This window comes from Fusarium graminearum, chromosome 3, assembly GCF_000240135.3.
Source record: "Fusarium graminearum PH-1 chromosome 3, whole genome shotgun sequence".
Lineage (NCBI taxonomy): Eukaryota > Fungi > Ascomycota > Sordariomycetes > Hypocreales > Nectriaceae > Fusarium > Fusarium graminearum.
The window spans coordinates 1,290,313-1,314,507 of NC_026476.1; the positions used below are offsets into that span (position 1 = coordinate 1,290,313).

The following is a 24,195-nucleotide window of genomic DNA, read 5'->3' on the forward strand; positions in this document are numbered from 1 at the left end:
CTAAATTTTGAAATACACACGTTATACAGTCTTTTTACATGGATCCCGTCTTATGTAAATTTCATATCCAACCTGGGCCGGGGCAAACTGGGCTTGCGACGAATTGCAAATCGGGCGCTGGGCTTTGTGTTTGTTTGCCTGGCCTAGCATTGAAGTTTTGCTCGTCAAAGTAGTAGTCGGCCCAGTCATCCTCATAAACATCATCTTCTGGAGTTCTACACTTGGCCATCCAAGGGTCGTCAAATGCAGGACCATCGTCTGCTTGGGCTCGATTCTCAACCTCTTCCTTGAACCTCTTGAACACCTCAGGTGTTGACAGCGCTGACATAGGCGTTGGAGGAACAGATGGTCCGGTAGCAAGGCTCTTGACAGTCTCAGCTGTGCTGCTACTGCGCGAGCTAGGTGAAGCTGGTGGTGAGATTTGGTTGGCCTCGGGGTCTGATGTGAGGGATGCTGTGGGACGGTGGAGTTTTGCGATGCCGTTGAGAGAATGAGATACCAGCGGTGGAGGGCGGTTGTACTTCTTGACAGTTGGTTTATGATGAAGTCTTGAAAGGTTGGGACTGCTCTCGACGGGAGTCGCTGTCATCGAGTCACTATCGCAGATTGAACAGGTACCGGAGCTCTCAGCGATTCCGTTGTGGCATACGCGACACATTGGGTCTGACAAGCTATCCTGTCGAACGTGTACTTGAGTGGCAGTAGATGAGAGAGTTGGATGAGAGCTGAGGGCATCTACATGAGGTTTTGATGAAGGGCGTCGGACGACAACTGTGTGAACAGAAGGCTTGCGCCTTTGAGAGTCTTGTGATGATGGACGGATAGCGACCATTTGTACTGATGGCTTTCGCTTGGGCAATGTTGTCATTGAAGCATTGCTGGGTCGCGGTGATGAGAATGGCGAAGCGGTAGGGGTGTTATCGATTCGTTCAACTCGTTCGAGTCTGATAGTTTTGGCTTCGCTGATAACAACTGGCGAAGCAGCTGGCCCCGTTGCCAAGTTGAGATCATCCACAGCCAGGATACTTTTTCGAATATCAATTGTTGGTTCTGGCACTTGTAGTCCACCTTGCGTTGTTTCTGTAGGCTCATCGTTGTCGACGTTTTCTAGCTCTTCTTGAGCCGGTGAAAGTGAACCGTAAGCTGATCGGAATGAACCGTTGAAAGGACCAAACGTTAATCTCGACGGTTGCTGTGTTCGTGGCTCCTCCATCTGAGGCTGTTCTAACTGTCGTGGTGACGATGATGGTGGTTCTATCCGAGGAGGCTCGATTTGGGGCACTTTTAACGTAGGCGGTCTTAATGTAAATGGTTCTTCTGGCGTGGTTGCCGGTTCTGGCACTGGAGATAATTGATTTTGATGTTGAATATGGTATTCATGTCTTCGATGGTGTAATTGCTCTGCAAAAGAAGCCTTTCTCATTCTCACAAGTGTCTTTTTACACTCTTCGTCATTGGGAATATCGGCCTCAGTGATCCTCCTCGTGGGCCGGTCAGGATAATGCATCATGGTAAAGTCTGTTTTCGCTGTTGAAGTTGTCTTTGCTACTGACTCTGAAGCTCTTCTGAAGCCCCGGAAACTCAAGTTCCGAGGCGAGAGCTGGTCCCGCCAACTGCTCATCTTGTCGTCGTTGGTGATGGTCCAAGAAGGCATCGTGACGAGCGGAGAGGTTGGGGTGGGAGAATGAGGGTTTGTCTGAAGTCCCTCAAGACCAATGTCTCAGAGGTTCATAGATAAGAGAAGAGGAAAATCTCCAAAAACCTGATTTTGAGTGGCCCTTGAACATTCGTTTATAAGAAAACCTTGGCTATCAGTCCCCTTTTCCAAGCTAAGTGGTGGCAGGTTGGCCGACTGGAATGTAAGTGACTGATAGACGAGAGGGGTCCTGAATAGTGAATCCTGACAGGGCGTCAGCGGTCGAGCTTCTGGGGAAATACGGGATAAGGTTTCTCGTGGTTGAAGAACAGCAAACCTTGTTGGAGTGAGTTCGAAATAGTAATACGCCGCGTCTTACCTATGGCGGCTCCGAGGTCCCGATGACAACGCTAAGCAGTAACTGAACTGTCATTGTGCGGGGGCAACTCAACCTTTGGAGTTTTTTGGGCTTGCGTAGCACGTACGTAGTGTGTTCTACAAGACGTCAAAGATGGTGGGAACACGGCACGGCTCACCACAAAGAGTTTGCATCCCAAGAATGCGGTTTGGGTGACACGAGGTTTGTGCTTGGACCTGAGAGGCCAGCCTAGCTCAGCTCAGCCATCTCGTCCAAAGAGACAGGGAACCCGAGCAGGAGCAGGAGCACAAGCCCGGTCATAATCCCTCGTAAATACATCCCAGTCTCGTTAATCGATTCCAGTTGACGAGAGAATGGCCGAAGAGAAGAGGACGGCGTGGTGAGCCATGTGGCCCATGATTCATGGCAGCAAGCCACCAAAAATTAATGCTTATCCACAATTCATGTATAGCAGGACATCGAGACCATTCCAGTAAGAATGGCCCCTGAATCTAAGAGGACTTGCAAGAATTCACAGAAAACTATATCGAGGTCTTTTGATCAAAGGTTCAGTCTAATTTGTTGGCCGACCCTTGGGTCCTGTACCTGAAAAAGCTTTCCCAAGGCTGTTCCTGGCTAGCAATCTTTGCCATTCTTTGTTGGTCATGACTCGGCTTGCGCCATCTTTGTTGGAGAACATTGTCCTTGGTGTGTGTGTGTGTATGTGTGTTTCTGTGCTTTTTTTTTTCGCTCACTTAGACCGTGCACATGGCCAGAGTAGTCTGATCCGATCCGTGCTAAACTAGCTGTCAATTATGGGAATATTGCGGCTTTTGTTAATTCATCGCTTGCTGGATTGCTTGCTTCAATTGATTGTTTGATTGATGGAATGTATCTAAAGGTTGACAGTCACTGTCATATTGTTGCTAAGCACCAATAGTGTTGGTGGTAGCTCATTGCAAAGAACTTCAACATCGGACAAATACTGTATAGTTGCCGCATCATCCAAGCAAGTGCCCTCTGTAGGAATAGGTAGAGTGCTGAGCAGTACAGCAGTGCCTTTGGAATGTTGACGCATCAATTCGTTGACAATGAGGTGCTGAGCTCTGCTTGGCAGCTCGTTGAACGACAGCTCCAAGTCCTGGGGTGTGTAACCTGGTTCCTGCGCCTCCTCCTCTAGGTGAGAGCTTAATCGGTATCTCTCGAGCATTTCGGGTATTTGATCAAATGATTCGCCTCCGTACTGTGTAGATCCTCGAGAACTACGTCGCGAATGGAACCGAGAATGATGGGCCGAATATGGCTCGTAATCAGGCTGCTCCGCAAAAGAGATTTTCTTGCTCTCGTTCTCACCAGACGTTACTTGTGTACTGGGCCGTGATTTGCTCGGATGGTTGCCTAGAGAAGACTGCCTTGAATAGCTCGGTCGATACTGCCCAGCTTTTGGTGTTTCTGAATCTGTACTAGAGGGCGGTGCAAAGCTAAGCGTGGATCCTTCCGCCTCTGAGGTGACAATCTTTGTCTCGGGGACCGGACGACTAGAGAACTTCACGGCCGAAGATTGCCTGGAGAGAGTCGGCCTTCCTGGTGTTGTTGTGCCACTGCGGTATGGGCGTACGGTATCCTCTCGCGAAGGGCTTGCCGGACGCGTACGAGAATATGCAGCAGAATGTCCCAGAGAGTCCCGTGAGACCAAAGAGGGAATATCTGCAGGGGCAGAATCTGTGCTTTCGTGGTGTGGCCGCTCATTTGTTGACTGAGAAGCAGATGCCGTCTGCGATGTTTCGACTCCCCCAACGCCTTTTACCGTTGCAGTCGATGACATGGTGCCGTACGATGTAGCCGTCGCATCTCCAACGGTATCAGACTTGGAACGCCGGCCAAACCTTTCCCAAAAGTCGCCACGAACTCTGCCGTCCTTGTCATGCGATTCACCACGCGCCAACAATGGCTGATGCACCGAATCACTCGGGCCGATGCTGGCTTCGTCGCCGGCGTCATGATCTAACATAGAGCTATACCCCATCTCCTCATCTTCAATAAGATCTGTTGGGGAATCTTCTGTTTCGTCGTCTTCGCTACTTGTTTCGTCTAATGCATCGTCCGGCAGATGATGTGTATGGATCCCCATGCTGACACCCATCTTGGACAGCATCCGAATAGCCGGCCGTCGTGGCAGCTCGGGAACATCCGTCGTACTTAGGCGTCGGCGTTCATATATCTCCTCATGGGGGTTGTACAAGCCGGGTCTTCCAGATGTCGAATCATAAATCTGTTCGAGCTGGTCGAGCTCTTGAGTTGAAGTCATGTTGTCTGCGCGTCCTCGGTACATCTGAACATCGTCCCACCATTCTTCATTTCGAAGTGTATCGTTTACGACGATCTCCCAGTCTATGTCATTGCCAACACCATTGACAATGATTTCATAAGTGTTCAACTCGCCCGATGACAAACAGAAAACATTGACTTCTGCATCAATTCGCAGTTTTTCAAGAAGTGCCAGGACTCGGGCATGCTCTTCGTGCACTTCATTTTCGTATTCCACGAACACCATAACTCGTAGTGTATATACTTGCTTCCAGAGCTGGACACTATGTAGAATATGTCCGAGTTGAAGAATGAGAGTGTCTATAATTGTAAGCTTGGAACCGATCTTTCTAGGTATTCTACTCACATGTGTCAAAGTTTGTAGTCAGCAAGCTCTTGCCATCAGACGTCACTTCAGCGGACATCTGAATCGGCCAAAGGTCAAGGTACTTTTTGGTATTACTGCCATCCTTTCGTGGCGTTTCTAGAGCATCAAAACCACATCCCACTGCGATGTTGAGTCGATACCGCAGGGCAAGATCTTCTAGAATGGTCAAATACTCCTTTGGCGACATCATTTTCTCCGTACGAATGACATCGGTAGGGAGTATGCCCTCCATGAGTCTGGCTGATGTGTCTCCTCGACGTCTTCGGGGCCTTTCGGGAGCCTTGCCGTTGGATTTGGGTGGGCGCTGCATTTGTCTTGAAAATGAGACGGGGACATCAGGCACACGTAGTCTCGGGTTAGACTTTCGTAGGTCTTCCATGTTGTAGAAGCCGAGCACAGCAATATTTGGACGCATACCTCCAAGTCCAGCAGACAGTATCAGGTTTCGAATGCCCCAAGTAATCGTGGGAGACATTGTAAGCTGCACAAAAGCTTTTATCTTGGAGAACTCGCTAATGTACTTTGTCCATGCGTGCTGCTGGAGCCTGGCTTCATGGACACCAGAGTTGAAATCGTCAGTCACAATGACATGCCCAAGGATATACAGCGAGCCTTTCTTGAGCGAGTTGCAAAATTGGATCAACCTAGTTTGCCGACGGGGGTTGTTGATGAGAAGTATAATATGTGGTCTCCAGAACTTGATGTGTTCTGGCCTGAGACGTAGCAGATACTTCCTCACTTGATGGTAGATCAGATTCTGGCTCACATCACCCCAGTGCTTAGGAGGACTCAGGTAGTGAATGAGCAGAAAGAGCAAGACGAGCACTGTGATAGCCACAGTGGCGTATGTTACGTCGATGAAGAACATGGCAAAGCCGGACAAGATGCCAGCAAAAAATGCGGTCTGCCAGGTGAAGAACTTGAAGCTCGGGCGAAAGTTGGGTGCAGAACCAATCTTGAGGAGAAAACATGCGAGGTTCATGACAAAAAATGTCATCTGGTAACCCATCGAGATGAAGGTAGCGATCTGGTTGAGATCTGCAAAGAGTGCCACTTGTGCAATGGCATAAGTCAAGAGCAGAGCATATATCGGTTCATCGCCATGCTTTGTGCCTTTGCTAAAGAAGCCAAGGCCAGGAAGAAGTTTGTCTCTTGAGAAAGCCTGAAACAGCTTAGAAGCACCAATGAGACCCATCAAAGCCGAGAAGAAGGTGACTGCGCATTCACCTGCGAGGATCACAGGCTGAGATAGGTTGATGAGCGAGATGGCATTGTCATTGGCCAAGAAAGAGTCATGGGTGGTACTCGCAGCCAGAGAAAGGATCACGACGAAATAGATGATAAAGGTGGTCAGCATCGCCCACAACGTTCCATGAGGAATCGATCTGCTGGGGTCTTTGAGATCGCCAGACATGGATGCACCCGCAAAGATACCCGAAGTAGCCCTAATCCACCGTTAGTATGGATTCGATACTGGATTGTAGGTCAGGATCTCACGGGAAGAGGATGCCAAATAGATCACGGAATGTCTCAAGACCCTTGAAGTGAGGGCTACTCAGATGAGGGAGAAAGTTATCAGTCAGGGTATCAAAGCTGGGCCCAGTGAAGTGAATGCCAAGATCCTCATCACGGAAGGGAGTTTTGAAAATAGCCGAGACGGGGATGCTGATGATGGCTAAGCTTAGGATTGCAAGCAAAGCGTTGGACGCTCTCGAGAAAGTCGCAGATCCTAGGAAACACAGGCCAGTGCAGAGGAGTAGAGCGGCCGTCTGGAGGAAATAGCTAGTCCAATATCCTTCAGGGAAAGCTGGGCCCAGGTTCAGTCGGATACAGTCAATGAGACCAACAACGTTCATGCTTGCGTTGAGGACTTGGGCAAGATAGAAGAGGATGCCGATGGAACCACCAAACTCGGGACCTAGAGACCTCGAAATGAGGTAATAGGCACCACCTCCTTTGACTTCGCCATTGGAAGCGATAGCCGACAAGGAAAGTGTCGTTAACAGATCAATGGAGTATGCAGTGACAAGCAATCCTGGGGTACGATTAGTTCTTTGTGTCTGACCTAGAAATCTGTAGCTTACCGAGGATGCCCACAAACCCGATTTTCCCAATGATGAGGCCAAAGCGCAAAAACATGAGAATACTCATGATATTGAGGAAAACAGGGATGTAGACACCCGATATGCTGCCCAGCTTGTTGCTGTGGCTGTGGCGTGAGTCCATCGTGACTGATAGTCGCCTGGCGTTGGACTCGGATGTGTTATTTCGGTGACGGTCTCCCCCATTGTCAACGCCCTTGACATCCGACTGGTGAGGTGTTGTCATGATGCAGTCGGGAGAAGAAGTCAGTCAGCCAGTCAGTCAATTAGACGAGACGAGACGAGACGAGGGGAGGGGTTAGAAGTAGCGACCAACGGCCCACATGAGAGACGGTGTGGTGAAGGAACTAGACTAGAGAGATGTTGAGACGGTGAGGAAGAGACAAAGTGAGGCTTTTGAGGAGAAGAACAGAACAAAATAGTAGACGTCAATGGATGATATTTTCTATTGTATTGTCCAAGGGCCGTTTAGCGATTGGATAGTGTGTCGTTAATCCTCTGTATGCCAAGAGAATTTCAAGCTGAAGGCTCCCGCATGCTGCATATTGGGTGTGGTTAGTGTGGTGATGAGTGTGGATAATACGGGCCAAAACGTCCACTGTCAGAAACCAATCAAGGCCGTCACAACATGTCCAAGGGAGACAGACATTGTTGAACAGATCTGGGGCTTCTGTAGGATGAGCTCACAGAAGGGGTCATCCGGAGGCCGAAGGTGTCACTGATGAAGGCACTGACTGGGGACCTATGTTGGGGCACCTATTACTTGCCTGGGCTACACCTAGCAGGCATGTTTCAAGGGTCCATCAGCACGGGTACATATATTCAGCGCTAAAAGTCCATCCATTCCAGTGGGTCTGAGTGATAGATATAAGCTAAAAGACATACGATAGGTACTAAGATAGATATATCTATTCGCAACTCGCAACAGCACAACAACAAAGACTTGGCGATAATAATATTGATAGTCCACCTTCATGACTCTCTCTTTGTGGGGAAGTCGGGGATCATGTGCAGATTCGGCGCAGTTGGCGTGTTTTGATGGCTTGTTAGTGAAGCACAAGTGCAGTATCGTATCGCGATAGGCGCTGCGGGTGCTACAGCATGACGTAGGCCATGGCTATACGGAATCCACTCTTGGAATATCAAGCTTCAAAGTCTCCTCTCCTCTGTCTATCACTTCGGAGCGGAGAAGGCGGAGTGGACGCTATGTTCACATGATGGTATGGTTCCATAACAACAGAGTAGATACTATCCATACTCAGGTACTACTGTAAACAAGTACGGGTAGACCAGATCTGGTGATTTTAGTGCAACACCGTGAACGAGATACAGATCGAGATCCTCCAGGCTAGATATATCCAAATACCGGTATCACTTTTACATGGCAAACATGCGCCTCATTCATCTGACCCCCGATTCTCAAGGGTCGTGACGCCCCCACCGAGCGTGACTGGAGAAATGTGCCCGCTCCGCCGCACCAACTGACGGGCAGGACGGGTAAAGCCAAAAGGGATCATCGTTTGGAGGTGCAGCATCTAAGTCAAGCTGAGTAATATTAATGCCTAGTTATGGGATACGAAGACTGTATGCAGCAGGTAAGCATGAACATGTCCTCTATGCGGCTCAGTCGTTATCCTCCAATACCTACAGAATGGTAATCATTTTGTGCCTCAACAAAACATATGCAAACGAGACAAACGAGATGTCGATCACTGATACATCAGAATACCAACATTCTGACACGTTACATACTGCTACCCGGGCAGAAGTGAGTCGACGGTTGTAAGCCCGAGTTGGTAGGTACCTAGTAACACCAAACTCCTCAGTCAGAAGATAACGATAAGGTTGCAGGTGCATACTCCATTAGATTTCCATTTCAATGTGCTTACCTAGTACTGTACATATGTAGCAGGTGCATATGTATTTTCACCTGCCGATATTCATAGGTTCCATCTCGTCTCCAGTGTCTCCGCCGTGTCTTCACTCATGCCCTCCACTAATAGCCTAGCTCCGACCCGGCAACTGCCCTTAACCTTACCTAGTCACCAGACCCCAGAGCCTAGACTTCCCTGCGTCTAAGCTTCACCGTTCAGGGCAGCTCCAAGCCGCCCGCGCAAGCCCACGCAAGCCCAGGCGACAAGCGACAGGCGACAGCCTGCAGGCCCGAAGCATGCACAAGCCCTTATCTTTCCAATCCAACCCAATCCTCTTTCTCCAAACAGAAATTCCAGTACGACCTGACTCAATTGAATCGAATCTGTCATCCGACCACTCGTGACTTCTTGATATAATCTCCGTCCCCGAGACTGTTTCTCTTATTCTTTGTCGTCATTCTTTTCTTTGCTGTCTAATCATTTCTTCAGCTTTATCATCACAGACGTATTGTTTTGTTGCTGGGCATCTATATACCGACTAGGATCCTGCGTCAACACCGTTCTGCGCGACACGGAACTTTTATTGTCAACGCTGTACATACTATGCGATAAGGCCTGTCCCACTTTCAATCGAGCACAAGATGGCCTCCCCGTCGAGAATCCCTTCGGATCAACCCCCCAGGTCCTCGTCGCCTTCCAGCTTCCGACCCCGATCGATTTCCGCTTCGGTACCTCGAGCAGATTTGACGGCGCGTCTGGCTTCTCCCATTCCTAGCCAGTTTGGAACTACGCCTCCTGTGGGAGGTACTCCTCGACCTGATGCCGCCTCGCGTTCCGATAACCTCGATGACCTGAGCCAGCTGCCCGGGACAGGAACCAGTATGCAAGGCCCTGGTGTGTCTGCTCTTGCTGCCGCTCTTTCCAACTCTATAGGCCAATCTCCTCCACGACACGGCACTCCTGCTGCTCGTGTTAGCACTCCTCCTATTCGCTCGCAATCTCCTCTTCTGGGCGCTCGGAATTCGGGGACGCCAACAAATTATGGCTCTTTCAATTCACGCTCTCAGAATGCGCTGGGTACTAGTGCGCCTTATGAGGATCCTGAGATTGTGAAGCGCCACCTGGTTCAGCCTTCAGACGAGAACCCGACTTCAGAAGAGTCCTCGATCCAAGGTAACACGAAGGGCAAGCAGCCAGCCGATATTGGTGGCGCCGGCCTGAATGAAGACGAATTCTCCAGTTTGCGCTTACAAGGAGGTGATGTCACCCGAGGCATCTACAAGTGGACTGAGCAGGCAGAGGCACGGGCGAAATACAACCGCAGCAAGAGTTTCGATCTCGGACGACCTGAGCCAGAAGCCGAAGTACTCGACATCAACTCGATAAAGGTCCCGGGTGGTTTCCGTCGAAACCATCTTCGTCGGTCTGTCCAAAGCCCTGGCCCCCACGGCCATCTCGAGGATGGCCACAACTCCCCAGCACCTGGCCAGCAAAGATTGTTCACATCGAGTTTCCTCGAGTTCCTTTCCATCTATGGACACTTTGCTGGTGAAGAGTTGGAGGAGGATGACGAAAACCTCGGACCAAACGAGTACTTCTCATCTGGAGAAGACTCCGACGAATACAATTCCGACGACGAGCGAGAGCCAATGGAAGATAGTGCCTTGTTGACACCGTCACGACGCCGACGTAAGCGCAAGGTTCGTGGCGGTAGTGGTAACAACAGTCCTATGAACGCTGCTTTGCTGCTTCTCAAGTCGTTTGTTGGCACTGGTGTTCTCTTCCTGCCTCGCGCCTACCTCAATGGAGGCATGCTCTTTAGCAACCTGATCCTTTTTGGAGTCGCTGCCCTCAGTTACTACTGTTTCGTGCTTCTCGTCAAGACACAACTCAAGATTGGCGGTTCTTTTGGTGACTTGGGCGGTGCACTGTACGGCAAGAAAATGCGTACACTCATCCTAAGCTCCATTGTCATCAGTCAAATTGGATTCGTAGCGGCTTATACTGTCTTTACGGCTGCCAACTTGCAAGCTTTTGTGCGGGCTGTTTCCGATTGCAAATCTTCCATCAGCATCCAGTGGCTCATCCTCATCCAAATGATCATCTTCCTGCCTTTTGCTCTTTTGCGAGACATTGGAAAGCTGGCGTTTACTGCTCTGGTCGCAGACGCCTTCATTCTGATTGGTTTGGCTTATCTTCTGTACTACGATATCTTGACCCTCAACCAAAACGGTATTGCCGACATCATCATGTTCAACAAGAAGGACTGGACTCTGTTTATCGGAACCGCCATCTTCACTTTCGAAGGAATCGGTCTCATCATTCCTGTCCAGGAGTCAATGAGACATCCGGAAAAGTTCCCTCGCGTTCTTCTCATTGTCATGATCATCATCACAGTTCTCTTCATCGGCATGGGTGCCATCTCATATGCCGCATATGGATCTCACACTGAGACTGTCGTACTGCTCAACTTGCCTCAGGACAACAAGATGGTCAACGGCGTTCAGTTCTTGTACTCTGTTGCCATTCTTCTGTCTACACCACTGCAAATCTTCCCTGCTATCCGTATTGCCGAGACAGAGCTTTTCACTCGCAGTGGCAAGTACAACCCTTGGGTCAAGTGGCAGAAGAACGTGTTCCGTTTCTTTGTTGTGATGCTGTGCGCATCCATTGCTTGGCTTGGAGCCGACCATCTGGACAAGTTCGTTGCGCTTGTTGGTAACTTTGCCTGTATCCCTCTTGTCTTTATCTATCCTGTGAGTAAAAACCATCGCCCTTCGAGTGTGCTTTGCTAACTTTCTCAGCCTATGCTTCACTACAAGGCCATTGCCCGTACGAAGTTTTGGAGAGTGGCCGATATCGCGCTTTGCATCTTTGGATTCGTTGCGATGGCATATGCAACAACTCTCACTGCGATGAGCTGGGCCACCGCTGATCCTAAGCATCCGGGATACTGCGACCAGAAGGGTGCGCCAGGATTCTAAGACTTTGACTAGTTCATTGTTAGTACATGGTGTGGAGTATGGCCCGAGAGGGCCAAGAGGTGAGAGAGCCGCAAGGCTTGGTATAACAGTGTTTTGAATAGGGTTTCATTGCATATTTAAGAGCTTGCATTGCGGTGTTAATGAATAGATTGTACGCAGCATTTGGAATGGTTAGTGATGGGAGTTGGATTGGAGGGTATTAGCCAGTTTAGTTTCAAGTTTCATTATACAAGACATGCTTTTCCAGCGACACAAATTGTTCGTTCTCAACTATATAGTTTAATTCAAGCCTTGGTTGACGCAACATTCATTCATTGCATGTATTAGTCGTTGAAGCGTGGGGGCCGAATCTTCCGGGAAGTGGGGGATTTTATATCTTGTTCGCCTCCGAAAAAACGATGATGTACCTGTTGTAGATATCGTAATACCCCGGCCGCGATATTCGGTCTATTCATTTTCTTATCTAGTCACTTGCGGATTTAGTAACGAAATTTCACTCACGAGATACACGACAACAGTCTCATTTTTCCATATTCTTACCATGCCTTTGCGGCCGTCAATAAACCTCACACAGAGATGTATCTCCAGGTTATCTCTCATACCTCGGAGAGCATACGCGCAACGCACTAGGCAAACACGACCTCCGCCTCCGCCGCCATTCAACACTGTTCCAACATGTCCAGAGCCAACATGTGGCTGTGCTGAGCCTCCCAAAATGCCTGATGATCTGCCTCTTGATCGTGAGGGGCCTCTCAAAGGTGCAATTGCTGGGTATGCCGAACATGTGCTCGTATGTACTGGAAATGCAGACTGGCCGTCGAGGATAGAGGATGACAATGACGGTGATTGTCTCGCTGCGGATCTCAAGGAGTTGTTTGGTCGGGGTGGAACTTATAGTGATGTTGGTATTTTCCTTACACTATATGTGAACTATCTTGCTAATTCCTTTCAGCCGTTTCATAATGTTTCTGTTCTCAACTCTTCGTTTCCTAGCTCTACATCACCACGTCCTCAACTCCAGACAACGTCTGCTTATCTACTACCCAGCTTCAAATACATTCCGTTCCTCCCACGGGTGTCGTTTGACAGTGTAGAAGCTCTAGTCAAGGGTTTTTTACTCCCTGAGAAGCTCCACCGCATGCATGACGGTCTGTCGCCTATACATCGAGACCGTTTGACCCGCAAAGAGGGTTATCAGGGACTTCTTCCTGGAGTTCAAGATGTCCGCGATATTTTGGTGCTGATTTGTGGACACACTGGACGTGATGCGCGATGCGGCATCATGGCGCCTATCCTAGCGACTGAGTTTGAGGAGAAGTTGGAGAAAGAGGGATTTGATGTTCAGCATGGGCCTGTGCAGATTAATCTTAATGAAATGCAGAGAATACAGGGCGAAGCTGGTGAGGAAAAGACGTCGGCCAGGATTGGTATGATCAGCCATATTGGAGGGCACAAGTTTGCAGGCAATGTTATCATCTATCTACCTCCTGACCTAAAGATGGGCAGCGAGCCGCATCCATTGGCCGGACATGGGATATGGTATGGAAGGGTAGATCCCAAAAACGTGGAGGGTATCGTGAAAGAAACCATTTTAAAGGGAAATGTGGTTGCGGATATGTTTAGAGGAGGAATCGATGCTCAGCGAAATATGCTGAGGATATAAGTGTAAGATAGTTATACATAGATAGACGCTGGATACCCAGGTATTGTAGACATATATAGACTCTGGCAACATGGAGTTTTATATCTAATTACATCTAAAGGGTCATTGGATATGAAATAATCTCATTCTTAATTCAGAAGTTGTGTTTATCAATGACGATGTGTATCAGTTGAGGCGATTCAAGGACCCACGTGACCGAAATTGGAAATCCATCTTGAGTTTTTGTTACAAGAATTTTAAGGACGCTTTTTGATATTCAACGACGACCCGGCCATGAAGGAAAATTAGCCTCACCGAGAACATAAACTTATTTTATTGCTTCTTGACTTTATACTCTCCCAACCTCAGTGTCAGTTTTTCTTAATTGCATGAGAAATCTGTAAGAGCAAAACTTGACTTGCAATCAAGACTCGACATGATGAGAGCTACAACAAGGATACTCCCAAATCTCTCGCGAACTGGAACATATACTGGGAGAAATTTCACTCGATGTGGCCAAATAAACAGTCAGCTATCTGCTTCAAAAGCCAGAACTCTCAAAACATCACCAAACCCATCCATCACACCAACCCAACGATACGCCTCTCACAAACCGAACTTTCCCGCTCCTCTTCAAGCACGAATATTCCCTTCATTAATATTAGTCGGAATAGTTCTCGTTAGCGGCGGCTGTTACCTCCTCACGCCACCCTCTCGACCAAACACCCTCAATGACATAACATTCGTCCCCTACGCCATCACAGCCCGCGAGGCCATCTCACCAACCTCATTCGTCATAACGGCCGTGCCACGGACACCAAATCCTTCCTTACCTTATCTCAATCCTTCGGATAGTCAATGGAAGAACCCTCTCTGGTCTGTTGAGTTCAAGCAGCCCGAGGTGCAGATCTCGCGGCACTATACGCCTCTCCCGCCGCTATCCAGCGAGGATCCAACAGATGGTACGCTGCGCTTTTATATCCGCGCTGTTGGCGATGGAGAAATGTCGAATTATCTAGGCCGGAGACGGGTTGGCGATGATGTCTTCCTGCGCGGCCCTCACGTGGGTTTTGAGCTTGCTGAGCGGTTGGGAGAGCACTCTCGCCTTGTCTTTCTTGCTGGTGGAACGGGTGTTGTTCCTGGCATTCAGGCTGCAAAGGCCGTGTTAGAAGCGAATGAGAAGTCAAGTGTTGACTTGCTCTGGGCCGTGAGGAAGCGAGAGGAAGTACAAAACAGTGCTTTTCCAAGTTCATCATCATGGAAGTTCTGGCAGGGAAAAAGGCCAACAGCATTGGGTCTCGAGGTTGAGAGTCCCAGTCCTGTGACCAAGCGTCTACAAGATCTTAAGAAGACGTATGGCGATCGTCTGAGAATACAAGTCGTTGTTGACGAGGAGGGAACACGCTTCCAAGATAAGGACATCAACAGTACTATTACGGCTTCTCCTGGAACTGTAGCTTCCTTCAACGCGGGCTGTCGATTCCACGACCAGGCGATGCATGTCCACGCCTCTGAATTCGCACTATCGGAGGGACCTGGCTGTGTCTGCGAACCGCCTGCGGGAACCACGCCCGGAAAGAACTTATTCATCGTCTCTGGTCCAGATGGCTTCATCGAGCATTATGCTGGACCCAAGATTTGGCTAGGCGGACACCAAACACAAGGACCAATCGCGGGAGTAGCTGGGCACTTGCAAAGGCAAAACCCTGCTTTGGCAAGGGACTGGTTAGTCCTCAAGATGTAAAACACTGTAAAATAGAACGCATGTATAATCTCTAGTAAAATTGGAAACGCTAATAAAGAGGCATAGACATTATCTATGGGATGGTACAAATAAAACCCGTAATACTAGTGGTAACAGTGGCGCCGTCTACGTGGTCATCCAACGCCAGTACAAAACTCCAAACCCATGACATGATGACTTAACGATTTTGAACCTTCCTGTAAGATGGAGGCTTCATTGTCCTCCTAATCAGCTTGCCAGCGTATGGTGGTACCAGGGAAATAGCACCGATGGCCAGAACACGCCAGACAAATCCCCTTCAACGGCGTAAGTAAGCTGCAGCTGAAACTAGAAAGGAGATGACTTACCAAGTTATTAAGAACTCGAGGTCAAAGTACCCGCCCAAGAACGGTATGGAACCAATATACAAAAGGAAAGTACCAATAATGCTGATGATCATGATGGGATGCCAGGTGGTGATTTCAATAGCCACCATAAGAAGTTCGTTGAGGACAAGGACAGTATAACTGACAGCGACCATCTTGGGGCCATCGACTTCGGTGAGAATCTGTGACAATCCCTGGATCATACCACCTTGATAGATTGACACCAATACCCAGACGAAGAAGGTCCTGTATGAGAGAGAACGTCCAGTTGTCAGCTCCTTGTAAAGCTCAGGGTAAAGATTGGCGAGGTCTTCGTCAACGTCCTTGTCGAGTACAAGTGACAGCACAGGGGCTGCAGTATAACAAGTAGCATAGCCAACAAGAAGCCAATCCTACAGATGTTAGTCACAGGAATAGAACGACACCACAGTATGAAACTTACCTTGTACAAACCCTCAGGCTCAAACTTGATGGCAATACTGTACATAGTCTGGCATACAGCAATGATCAGGCCACGATGGATAACAAATTGTGCAAGCTTAGCACTACGCTTATAACTGTTTCGGCCATGCCAGACCAAGAGCTTGACCAGGTGACAGAACTGCTCGATCGAAAAGTCGGCAGCCAAACTGGCCTGTCGACCCTCCTTACCAACAATACCAACACCGACATCGGCAGCTTGAATCATGGATACATCGTTGCCACCATCGCCAATACAGCACACGCGCTTCTTGGTGTACTCGCGGATGAGCTTAGCAACCTCGGCTTTTTGGTTTGGCGAGCAACGGCAAGCAACAACAGTAGGCAGTTGAACGGCGATAGAGATGAATTCGAGGCGGAAGTGCGTGAGAAAGAGGGCCAGACTGTCGCCATCCACGAGGAGACAAGCATCCGTCTTGCTTCGGAGGAAGTCAAGATGCTCCTGAGCATTGTCCTTCTTCGTGAGCTTCGAAACCGTGTAGATGTATTGACCACGTGCCACAAGCTTGGAGCTAACTGCCACACATCTAGCAGTCTCAACCTTGTCACCAGTCAACATCCAAATCTTGATACCAGCATTGCGAAGAAGCTCCAAGGACGGTTTAACATCTTTCTGGAGCTTGTCCTCTACACCGGTGACGCCAATGAGTTCTAGTTCATTTTCGAGATAATGGGAGACCACGCGTTGCATGCCAGCATCACGTCCGCTAATAGAAAGCGATGCTGTCTGGTACCGAGCAGCGAATTCTTGATACTGGCCGTAGGAAAGTTTCTTGCGGCCAACGACAAGCGTGCGCAATCCTTCGCGTGCCATGTTAGCAGTTTCTTCATCAAGCCAATCGTTTGACGCAACAATAGAGCTCATGACTGTGTCAGCACCCTTCTGGAAGAACCAGATTTCACCACTTGACAGGCTAGGGTTCTTAACACTGGCATCCTCATGGAAGTGGACAATGATACCCATGCGTTTGCCTTCGGAAGTGAAAGGGAAAACATCGAGAATCCGCACGCGAACCACCGGTCTCTTGCTGTTGGCGTACTCCAGTACCATGCTCTTGCGATCACGGTACACCAGTTTCAAACCAACGGATTCAGTCCATTTGACGATAGCAATCTCGTCAGGTGAAGATGCTTGATATCCAGTAACCTCCTTGCCGTCCTCAATATCAACAGTAGGCGTGACGTTGTGACAGAGAGCAAGAGCGAGCACGACATCACGAACACGAGTGCCGATCTCGCGTCTTGTACGTGTCGTACCTATGTTTGCAGAGCTGGAATACGTAGATGAAGGAGTAATGAGCATGTTCTGGGAGACATGATCCGTCGATGGCGGGACATAAAAGCCTTGCTTGACATATGCCGATACTTCATCCATTGCTTCGTTTGCGTAGGACACCGTTCCAACGTGTATTTTCTTCATCTCCATTTCGTTCTGGGTCAACGTGCCAGTCTTATCACTGAGTAGGTATTCAATGCGGCCAAGATCTTCAGGAATAGTACTTGTTCGAACGACTGCCCCAGGCATACCAGGGTCACGTTGAATGAACCAAGAATATGCGCTTTTTCCCATATCAAGGTTGACACGAAGACTGATGGGAACAATAGTAGAGAACAGAACCAAGAATCGCATGATCTTGACGTACCAAACATTGTCTTTGGTATTACCGAAACCCTCGAGTGCGACAAGAATAATTGAGAGAGCCAATGTCAGTGCACACAATATCTTGGTCAAGGAATTGATCTCGTATTCCAGCAAACCAGTCTTGGAACGAGAAGGGGCTGTAGAAAGGGCAGAGCGTGTTTGGGGACCAGTGTACATGATGACAGCCAGCGTCGTGGCCTGGGAGGCGATGACAGTGTTGGCCCAGGCCGTGTTGTCGATCGACAGGGCAGCCGTATGGGATGCATCAGACTCCCCTACTGTCGCATGATGTGCCAATGCATCCTTCCGAGACTCGACCAGCTCAATTGTACCCAAAAACTCGTTGACCTTTCTGTCTGGCTTTCCGCCAGTAACACGAAGACGGACGAACTCCTCGGTTGGTAGATTTTGCGTAAGTGGTGAAGCAAGTCGGAGCTTCCAATCCGTCTCACCATCCAACTGATCAGTCCTGATGAAGGTCTCACCTCCTGGTCCACTTTCCGCCTCTTGTTCTGGAGCCGCTTCAGCAGGTTGCTTTCCTTTCCCTTGTGGCTCCTCGCCATCGAATGCTAATAGTGTCTCTTCTTCCGCAGGTTCCTCGGGAATAGGTGCAGGCGCGGGCACTTCGGAAGATAAGCATTTCAATATAACAACATCGGCGGGTACACGTTGGCCCTTTGTAAGTTTGAGAACATCACCAACCTTCAAGTCCTTGGACTTGCGGCTGACCTCAATGGCTCGTGAAGATGGAGGTGGCGCCTCAACGTTCTCCTCTTCCAGAATATCAGAGAGATTCTCTCGGGCTCCCTTGGATTTCTTTCTTGAATGCTTCTGCAACACCTCTGACTTGAGCAGTTTCCTTTGACGAACTGGAGTCTGTGTCAAATCGGCATCCTGAAAGACAATGACTTTATATTCCTCCGAGTTGGCTTCAGTATCTCTTCGCCGCCGAGCAATATCGTCAAACGCCTCTTTTCCCATGGTGATACAAAGCACAAATGCCAACGGGGCGATATATGTGAGCAGATAACCAATTCTCAGGGCAGGTATCGCCTGCGATAGTGCCACGAGAAGGAAGTACATATTAAAGAAGAAGGAGAATTCGTTGTAGAGAGTGATTGGGAGGAATGTCAAGGCGGTGTACTTGGCGTTTGAGATAATGTTGTTCGGAAAGCGTACGGGCTGAGTTGAGCCTACAGCAACATGTCGGGATGAAGAGGGGTCATCGTCTTCTCGGTCCTCGGCGTCGTTCGTGTCTGATTTCTTGGAACTCGACATGAAACTAGGAAGCCGTAACCGTGAGGAGACTCTATCCGAGTTGATGGACCTTCGACCTTGTGAAGGCTGGCCTCCTAGTAACGGCTGGTCATCTTCATTGTAGCCACTTCCTTCTGACCATTGGGGCGTGCTGCTGTTACGGTCTCCCAACAATGCCTCAGAGTGCTCGTCGTTTCCATCTCTATCCCGACCGAGGTCACCGTACCCCCGATTCCGCTTTCCAGCACGCCGCAGTCCACCCATACGAAGGTTTCGCAGGGCTATCCGCGAAGTCTCGGGCTCGGTGGGAGGATGCTCTTTGGTGGCCCTTGGAGCTGGTGTGGTTGATATTGGGTCGAGCTCCTGGATGTCAAGATCGAGATCGGAGTCCGAGTCATTCGTAGGCGAATCGGGTGGGTCGGAAGGGCGGTATTGTTGTGAGGGCGGCATCCCTGACTACACTCCTGGTGATAAGGAGGGACAGAATGTGTTGTGTGGGAGTGGTGAAGTTATGGGAGATGGACAGCTAGCAGTGCTCCGCAGACATGCTGTGGCGGTGATGCAACAGAGCTGTAATTTTCCTTTTTATTGGTATTCTTCGTCTTTCAAGACGCTATTCCTTCGTTCTCGTTGCTGAGTATGGGCATGTGATTATGTCTCTATTATCCACCTGTATGTCGTGTCGTTGGCGGTCGTCAATCTTTGGTATGGAGTCTCTTATCCGTGTCGCATTTATTCCAGGGTCAAAGTCGCAAAGGGATCCACGGGTCGGTCGTCTTGCTGGCGAGCTCGTATGGTTGGTTAATATGACAAAGAGTGGAATAGAAACCAGTTGTTGTTTCCTTTTGTGCAGCAGGTGTTTGTTCGTTGAGAAATGGTGACTCGTTGCTTGGCTCATAAGGGGACAGATTATTTCAAGACCAGAGCATTACCATTGTCGCAGCCTGAGTACGCTATAGTTAAGCGTCATTTGGGAGGCGCAACCTCCAAAAATGTCCCACTACCAGTTAGAGGTTCAGGCAGGTACCTCTTAAAACGAGGCAATTGCCCCTTGAACAAAGTACCTACAAGTAGCTCAGTGGGGCGTGGCGGTAGCTAAACGTAGATGCCCGTTCCTGACAGATTACGTGGATGCCACCACTAGCCTTTAGGTAACAACCTCTGACCAACTATCCTAGACGACGTCTAAAAGTTGCGAGATGTAATAGTAATACGGCAAGTTGGATTAAGCCGACAATTCATTGAGCTGGAATATTCACTGTGAGGTATCAACATTGAATCTTTACTTTGTTCATATCTTGCACTGGAAACCCTTGATAAACTGCTTCATCATTCTTCTTGAACCCTCTAACGTTTCATATTCAGAACACTCATCATGAGAACAGTCTAATCCACGTGTTTAGGATCCTTAGGCTATCATGATCTGTGCCTGACATGGCAGCATGGGCACCAAAAATATTAAAGTGAATTCTTCAAGGTAAGGTTTCATGAGCCCAGTCATAAATGTAGTTTACGATGTGAGTTGATTGTGTTATAGTTGCCAACATCACTGTAATGTACAACCGATGTCGTGTACCCCTGTAAGGTAGAGAGAGTACCTGTTAGCACAACACTTTATCCCGTCATGCTTTGAATCTAGAAACGGAGTAAGAATGCAACGGACTAAGAGACTCAAACATTATATGATAAAAGCACATTAAGTTTAAATACTATATTACAAAGGGTTCAATCCAAAATCACGACTAGAATGCCGTAGGAAGCAACTACCGGGTAGGCGTCACCGAATTTTTGCACGTGATCGTCATAGCGCGGACGCGCCTGGTATCGAGAGCTGCTCGTTGGCTCAGCTTCTGTCGCAAATATTTAGAAGCTTTCGCGACACCAACCATCACCATTGAACTCAACCACCCGGCAAGAAAAACATCCTCCTACAAGCCGAATCACCGCGCCGATAAAACCGATACAATAATACACATCAGTCGATCGATTCGACACCTGTCGGCACCATGGTCCAAATCAGCGAGGTCAAGGGCAACAAGCGAGACAACCGTACGGCTGCCCATACTCATATCAAGGGCTTGGGCTTGAAATCCGACGGATATGCAGAGAAGCAGGCGGCCGGTTTTGTCGGCCAAGCAGCCGCGCGCGAGGTAAGGATCGAAACATGCGAGTTACACTAATCAATGCTTACGTATCTGCATTTAGTCCTGTGGTGTTGTGGTAGACTTGATTCGAGCTCAGAAGATGGCCGGCCGAGGTGTTCTGCTCGCGGGAGGTCCTGGAACCGGAAAGACAGCTTTGGCGCTCGCCATCAGCCAAGAGTTGGGAACCAAGATCCCATTCTGTCCTATCGTCGGCAGCGAAATCTACTCGGCCGAAGTGAAAAAGACCGAGATGTTGATGGAGAACTTCCGAAGAGCCATTGGCCTCAAGGTCCGAGAGACGAAGGAGGTGTACGAAGGAGAGGTCACAGAACTCACACCCGAGGAGGCTGAAAACCCTCTAGGCGGCTACGGCAAGACCATCAGCACGCTGCTGATTGGACTCAAGAGCGCAAAGGGACAAAAGAAGCTTCGCCTCGACCCTAGTATCTACGAGGCGATCCAGAAGGAGAGAGTTACAGTCGGCGATGTTATCTATATCGAAGCGAACACCGGTGCCTGCAAACGAGTCGGACGATCTGACGCCTATGCTACGGAATTCGATCTCGAGGCGGAGGAGTATGTGCCCATTCCCAAGGGCGAGGTGCACAAGAAGAAGGAAATCGTACAGGATGTTTCGCTGCACGACTTGGATGTGGCCAATTCTCGTCCCCAAGGCGGCCAAGACATTATGAGTATGATGGGCCAGCTGATGAAGCCCAAGATGACGGAGATTACGGACAAGCTGCGTGGCGAGATCAACAAAGTGGTCAGCAAGTACATCGACCAGGGTGTCGCTGAGCTTGTGCCTGGTGTTTTGTTTATCGATGAGGTAACGCTTCCACTCCTCTCGTTTTAAACTCGGAACTGTATAACTAATCAATCTGCTTAATAGGCTCACATGCTCGATGTGGAGTGTTTCACTTACCTGAACAGAGCCCTCGAATCGCCCATCGCCCCCATCGTGGTTTTGGCTTCCAACCGGGGAATGTGCACCATCAGAGGCACTGACGACATTGTCGCAGCCCACGGAATCCCCTCTGACTTTCTCGCACGAATGCTCATTATCCCCACAACGCCCTATGAAGCAGATGAAATTAAGCGTATTGTCCGGATACGATCGACAACCGAGGGCGTCTCAGTGTCAGATGCTGCCATTGACAAGATCTCTGAACACGGTGTCCGCATTAGCCTGCGGTATTGTCTGCAGCTCCTAACCCCTGCGAGGTAAGTCCAAGTCATTATGGCGAAAGGGGAGACCCTGAGTCGAGTTGATCTGAGACATGATGACTGACTGAAGAGACAGCATTCTTGCCAAGGCCAACGGTCGCTCGCAAATCGACGTGCAGGATGTTGCTGAGTGTGAAGACCTGTTCCTAGATGCAAGCCGAAGCGCCGCCCTTCTCAGCAGCGAGGCCGGGCGAGGATACCTCGCGTAAATTGGAGATGGCCTCGGAGGAAGCTGAATTTTTGGTCTGAAAGGCGCTGGGTGTGAGGGAAGACGTGTCATAATTACTATTTTTAAAGGGGGCTACTGGCAGATGGGAAAACACCTGACCTCTAGCTATTGTGTACTTGATAGGGAACCATGGAATACTACTACAGAGGATTGGCGTCGGGCTGGCTCACATTGACAACATCGTTACGAGAATGCCATTTGCAAATCCCTGCCTGAGTTTAGCTCCCTTTGAGCAAGTCTCCCTCCCTTGTATTGTTCGCCCATTATGCTATGCTATGCTATGCTATGCTATGCTATGTTATGCTAATGAAGCCTAGACTCAGATTCTGATTAAACAACAAAGTGACCCCTCCCACAAGCCCTTTGATCTTTCAACACAGGCCAAGGAAGATGCCGGATGGGATTGGGGGACACACCCGCAGCAATCCTGCGTTACCAATCCCATCTCATTTCAGCTGCCGTCTTTAAGCCTTGAATTGTTGGCCCGTATTCTGTATCTGGTTAGAAACAAGGGGTACATGTCAGTCTGTTCATCACGTGCACCGTACATCATTTCGGAGACGACATTGTCTTTGTTTCAGTCTTGAGCATTCCAGCCCCAGACCAAGACCAGACATAGTCCACATTCCGGCATTGCATAGCATAGCACATCACAAGATAGGGAAGTAGACACATCATAGCATTGTTAAGGTTGAAAAGAGGCTGAGTTTAGACAAGGGGTAAGGAAGAGAGTGAGTGCCCGGACCATTCGGGTGGACGGTATTCGCCCACATCATAATGAGAGGACGTGCTTCACATATGAAGACAAAAAGATCAACCAGGGAGAAAAGGGAGGAAAGGTGATATATCATGGCAAAGTCCGTGGGTCATGGTTCTCGTTGTGCGTTTCTTGCCTCCCGTTCCGTTTCGTTGGGTCCTATCATATTGGCACTCACACTCACACTCACACTCACACGCTCACTTTCTTTCACTCATTAATAGATCCTGTCTCTTTTTTCGTCCTACATTACCAGGTACCGCTCCCGGCTGTGGAAAATACCTTGTTCCCTGCTGCCGCTGTATGATTCCTAGTGGATGAGGCTGCGGAGAGTTGCCGACAGATCAAACGCAGGACCAAGCTTCAGTCCAAACAGCAGAGTACCGAAACATGCATGCGTGATGTACGCTATTCACTCTAATTAATCACCGGCTCATCAGAACGTTTAATTTATTCTGAATTTGGCAGAAGGAACACCGTGGGGAGAGTTTGGTTCAAACGAAGAAAGAAAGAAAAACACGAGTCAACGCAAGAGCAGGACAGCGAGGTGATAAGAAAAGAAACGAAGGGGAGACGAGACGAGGCAGATCAAAGAGAGCAAACGATAATGAAAACGCGCCTAATTTCCAAGTTTAGGCCGTGAAAGAAACGCAGAGAAGAGACTGGTGCAGTTTCATTGTTCTCTAGAAGCTACTGAATGGGCTGCCTTTCACACACAAAGAGCTTGGCACTGCACAGACTGTGCTCCCAACACATCCAGAACCGCCTACCGGCCCATCTTCTTTGAGCTAAAAGAGGGAAAAAAGAAGACGAAATTATCTTCTTGAACAAGGAGCATCATCGTGTCAACCGAGGCCTCTGCCTCATCACTTCTTATAATCTGCCCTTTGCTTGGGGCTATGCGTTCGTTATATCAACTCTCGTTTCATCTCGTCTCATTTCACATATCAGCTTTTCTGCTTGCTCGACGACATCACTATACGCCACCAGGGGTACAAGGTTAGCATATCCCCAATCGACAGGTACCTTGCTTGACCTGCTCTCTTCCCGTTAGTTTGT

At 49.1% G+C, this 24,195-nt stretch overlaps 7 protein-coding genes across 7 annotated transcripts; 4 read left to right on the forward strand and 3 right to left on the reverse strand.

Annotated features, from left to right (window-relative positions):
* Positions 1 to 61: 61 nt before the first annotated feature.
* FGSG_05146 (uncharacterized protein) lies at positions 62 to 1,654 on the reverse strand (the record flags this gene model as incomplete). Its single annotated transcript, XM_011325345.1, has 1 exon — positions 62 to 1,654. The coding sequence occupies one exon, from the start codon at positions 1,652 to 1,654 to the stop codon at positions 62 to 64; it is 1,593 nt and encodes a 530-aa protein (XP_011323647.1).
* A 1,235-nt stretch (positions 1,655 to 2,889) lies between these two features.
* Positions 2,890 to 7,017, reverse strand: FGSG_05147 (uncharacterized protein; the record flags this gene model as incomplete). Its single annotated transcript, XM_011325346.1, has 4 exons — positions 2,890 to 4,622; positions 4,669 to 6,134; positions 6,187 to 6,724; positions 6,774 to 7,017. The coding sequence occupies 4 exons, from the start codon at positions 7,015 to 7,017 to the stop codon at positions 2,890 to 2,892; spliced, it is 3,981 nt and encodes a 1,326-aa protein (XP_011323648.1).
* A 2,289-nt stretch (positions 7,018 to 9,306) lies between these two features.
* Positions 9,307 to 11,649, forward strand: FGSG_12692 (uncharacterized protein; the record flags this gene model as incomplete). The annotated part of the gene is made up of 2 exons (XM_011325347.1): positions 9,307 to 11,421; positions 11,470 to 11,649. 2 exons carry the CDS (start codon positions 9,307 to 9,309, stop codon positions 11,647 to 11,649), a joined length of 2,295 nt encoding a protein of 764 aa, XP_011323649.1.
* A 541-nt stretch (positions 11,650 to 12,190) lies between these two features.
* FGSG_12693 (uncharacterized protein) lies at positions 12,191 to 13,312 on the forward strand (the record flags this gene model as incomplete). Its single annotated transcript, XM_011325348.1, has 1 exon — positions 12,191 to 13,312. One exon carries the CDS (start codon positions 12,191 to 12,193, stop codon positions 13,310 to 13,312), a length of 1,122 nt encoding a protein of 373 aa, XP_011323650.1.
* A 415-nt stretch (positions 13,313 to 13,727) lies between these two features.
* FGSG_12694 (uncharacterized protein) lies at positions 13,728 to 15,035 on the forward strand (the record flags this gene model as incomplete). Its single annotated transcript, XM_011325349.1, has 1 exon — positions 13,728 to 15,035. One exon carries the CDS (start codon positions 13,728 to 13,730, stop codon positions 15,033 to 15,035), a length of 1,308 nt encoding a protein of 435 aa, XP_011323651.1.
* Positions 15,036 to 15,213: 178 nt separating this feature from the next.
* FGSG_05149 (uncharacterized protein) lies at positions 15,214 to 19,229 on the reverse strand (the record flags this gene model as incomplete). Its single annotated transcript, XM_011325350.1, has 3 exons — positions 15,214 to 15,331; positions 15,383 to 15,792; positions 15,843 to 19,229. The coding sequence occupies 3 exons, from the start codon at positions 19,227 to 19,229 to the stop codon at positions 15,214 to 15,216; spliced, it is 3,915 nt and encodes a 1,304-aa protein (XP_011323652.1).
* A 1,753-nt stretch (positions 19,230 to 20,982) lies between these two features.
* On the forward strand, positions 20,983 to 22,543 carry FGSG_05150 (uncharacterized protein). The gene is made up of 3 exons (XM_011325351.1): positions 20,983 to 21,752; positions 21,816 to 22,147; positions 22,227 to 22,543. The coding sequence occupies exons 1-3, from the start codon at positions 21,024 to 21,026 to the stop codon at positions 22,357 to 22,359; spliced, it is 1,194 nt and encodes a 397-aa protein (XP_011323653.1). The 5' UTR covers positions 20,983 to 21,023; the 3' UTR covers positions 22,360 to 22,543.
* The last annotated feature ends 1,652 nt before the right edge of the window (positions 22,544 to 24,195 follow it).

What these genes read in the sequence shown, in the direction of transcription:
- FGSG_05150 (XM_011325351.1), top strand. Translation starts at nt 21,024, where the DNA reads ATGGCCGGCCGAGGTGTTCTGCTCGCGGGAGGTCCTGGAACCGGAAAG. An exon ending in GTGTTTTGTTTATCGATGAG is followed by an intron (nt 21,753 to 21,815) that starts GTAACGCTTCCA and finishes TCTGCTTAATAG; the next exon opens with GCTCACATGCTCGATGTGGA. An exon ending in CAGCTCCTAACCCCTGCGAG is followed by an intron (nt 22,148 to 22,226) that starts GTAAGTCCAAGT and finishes CTGAAGAGACAG; the next exon opens with CATTCTTGCCAAGGCCAACG.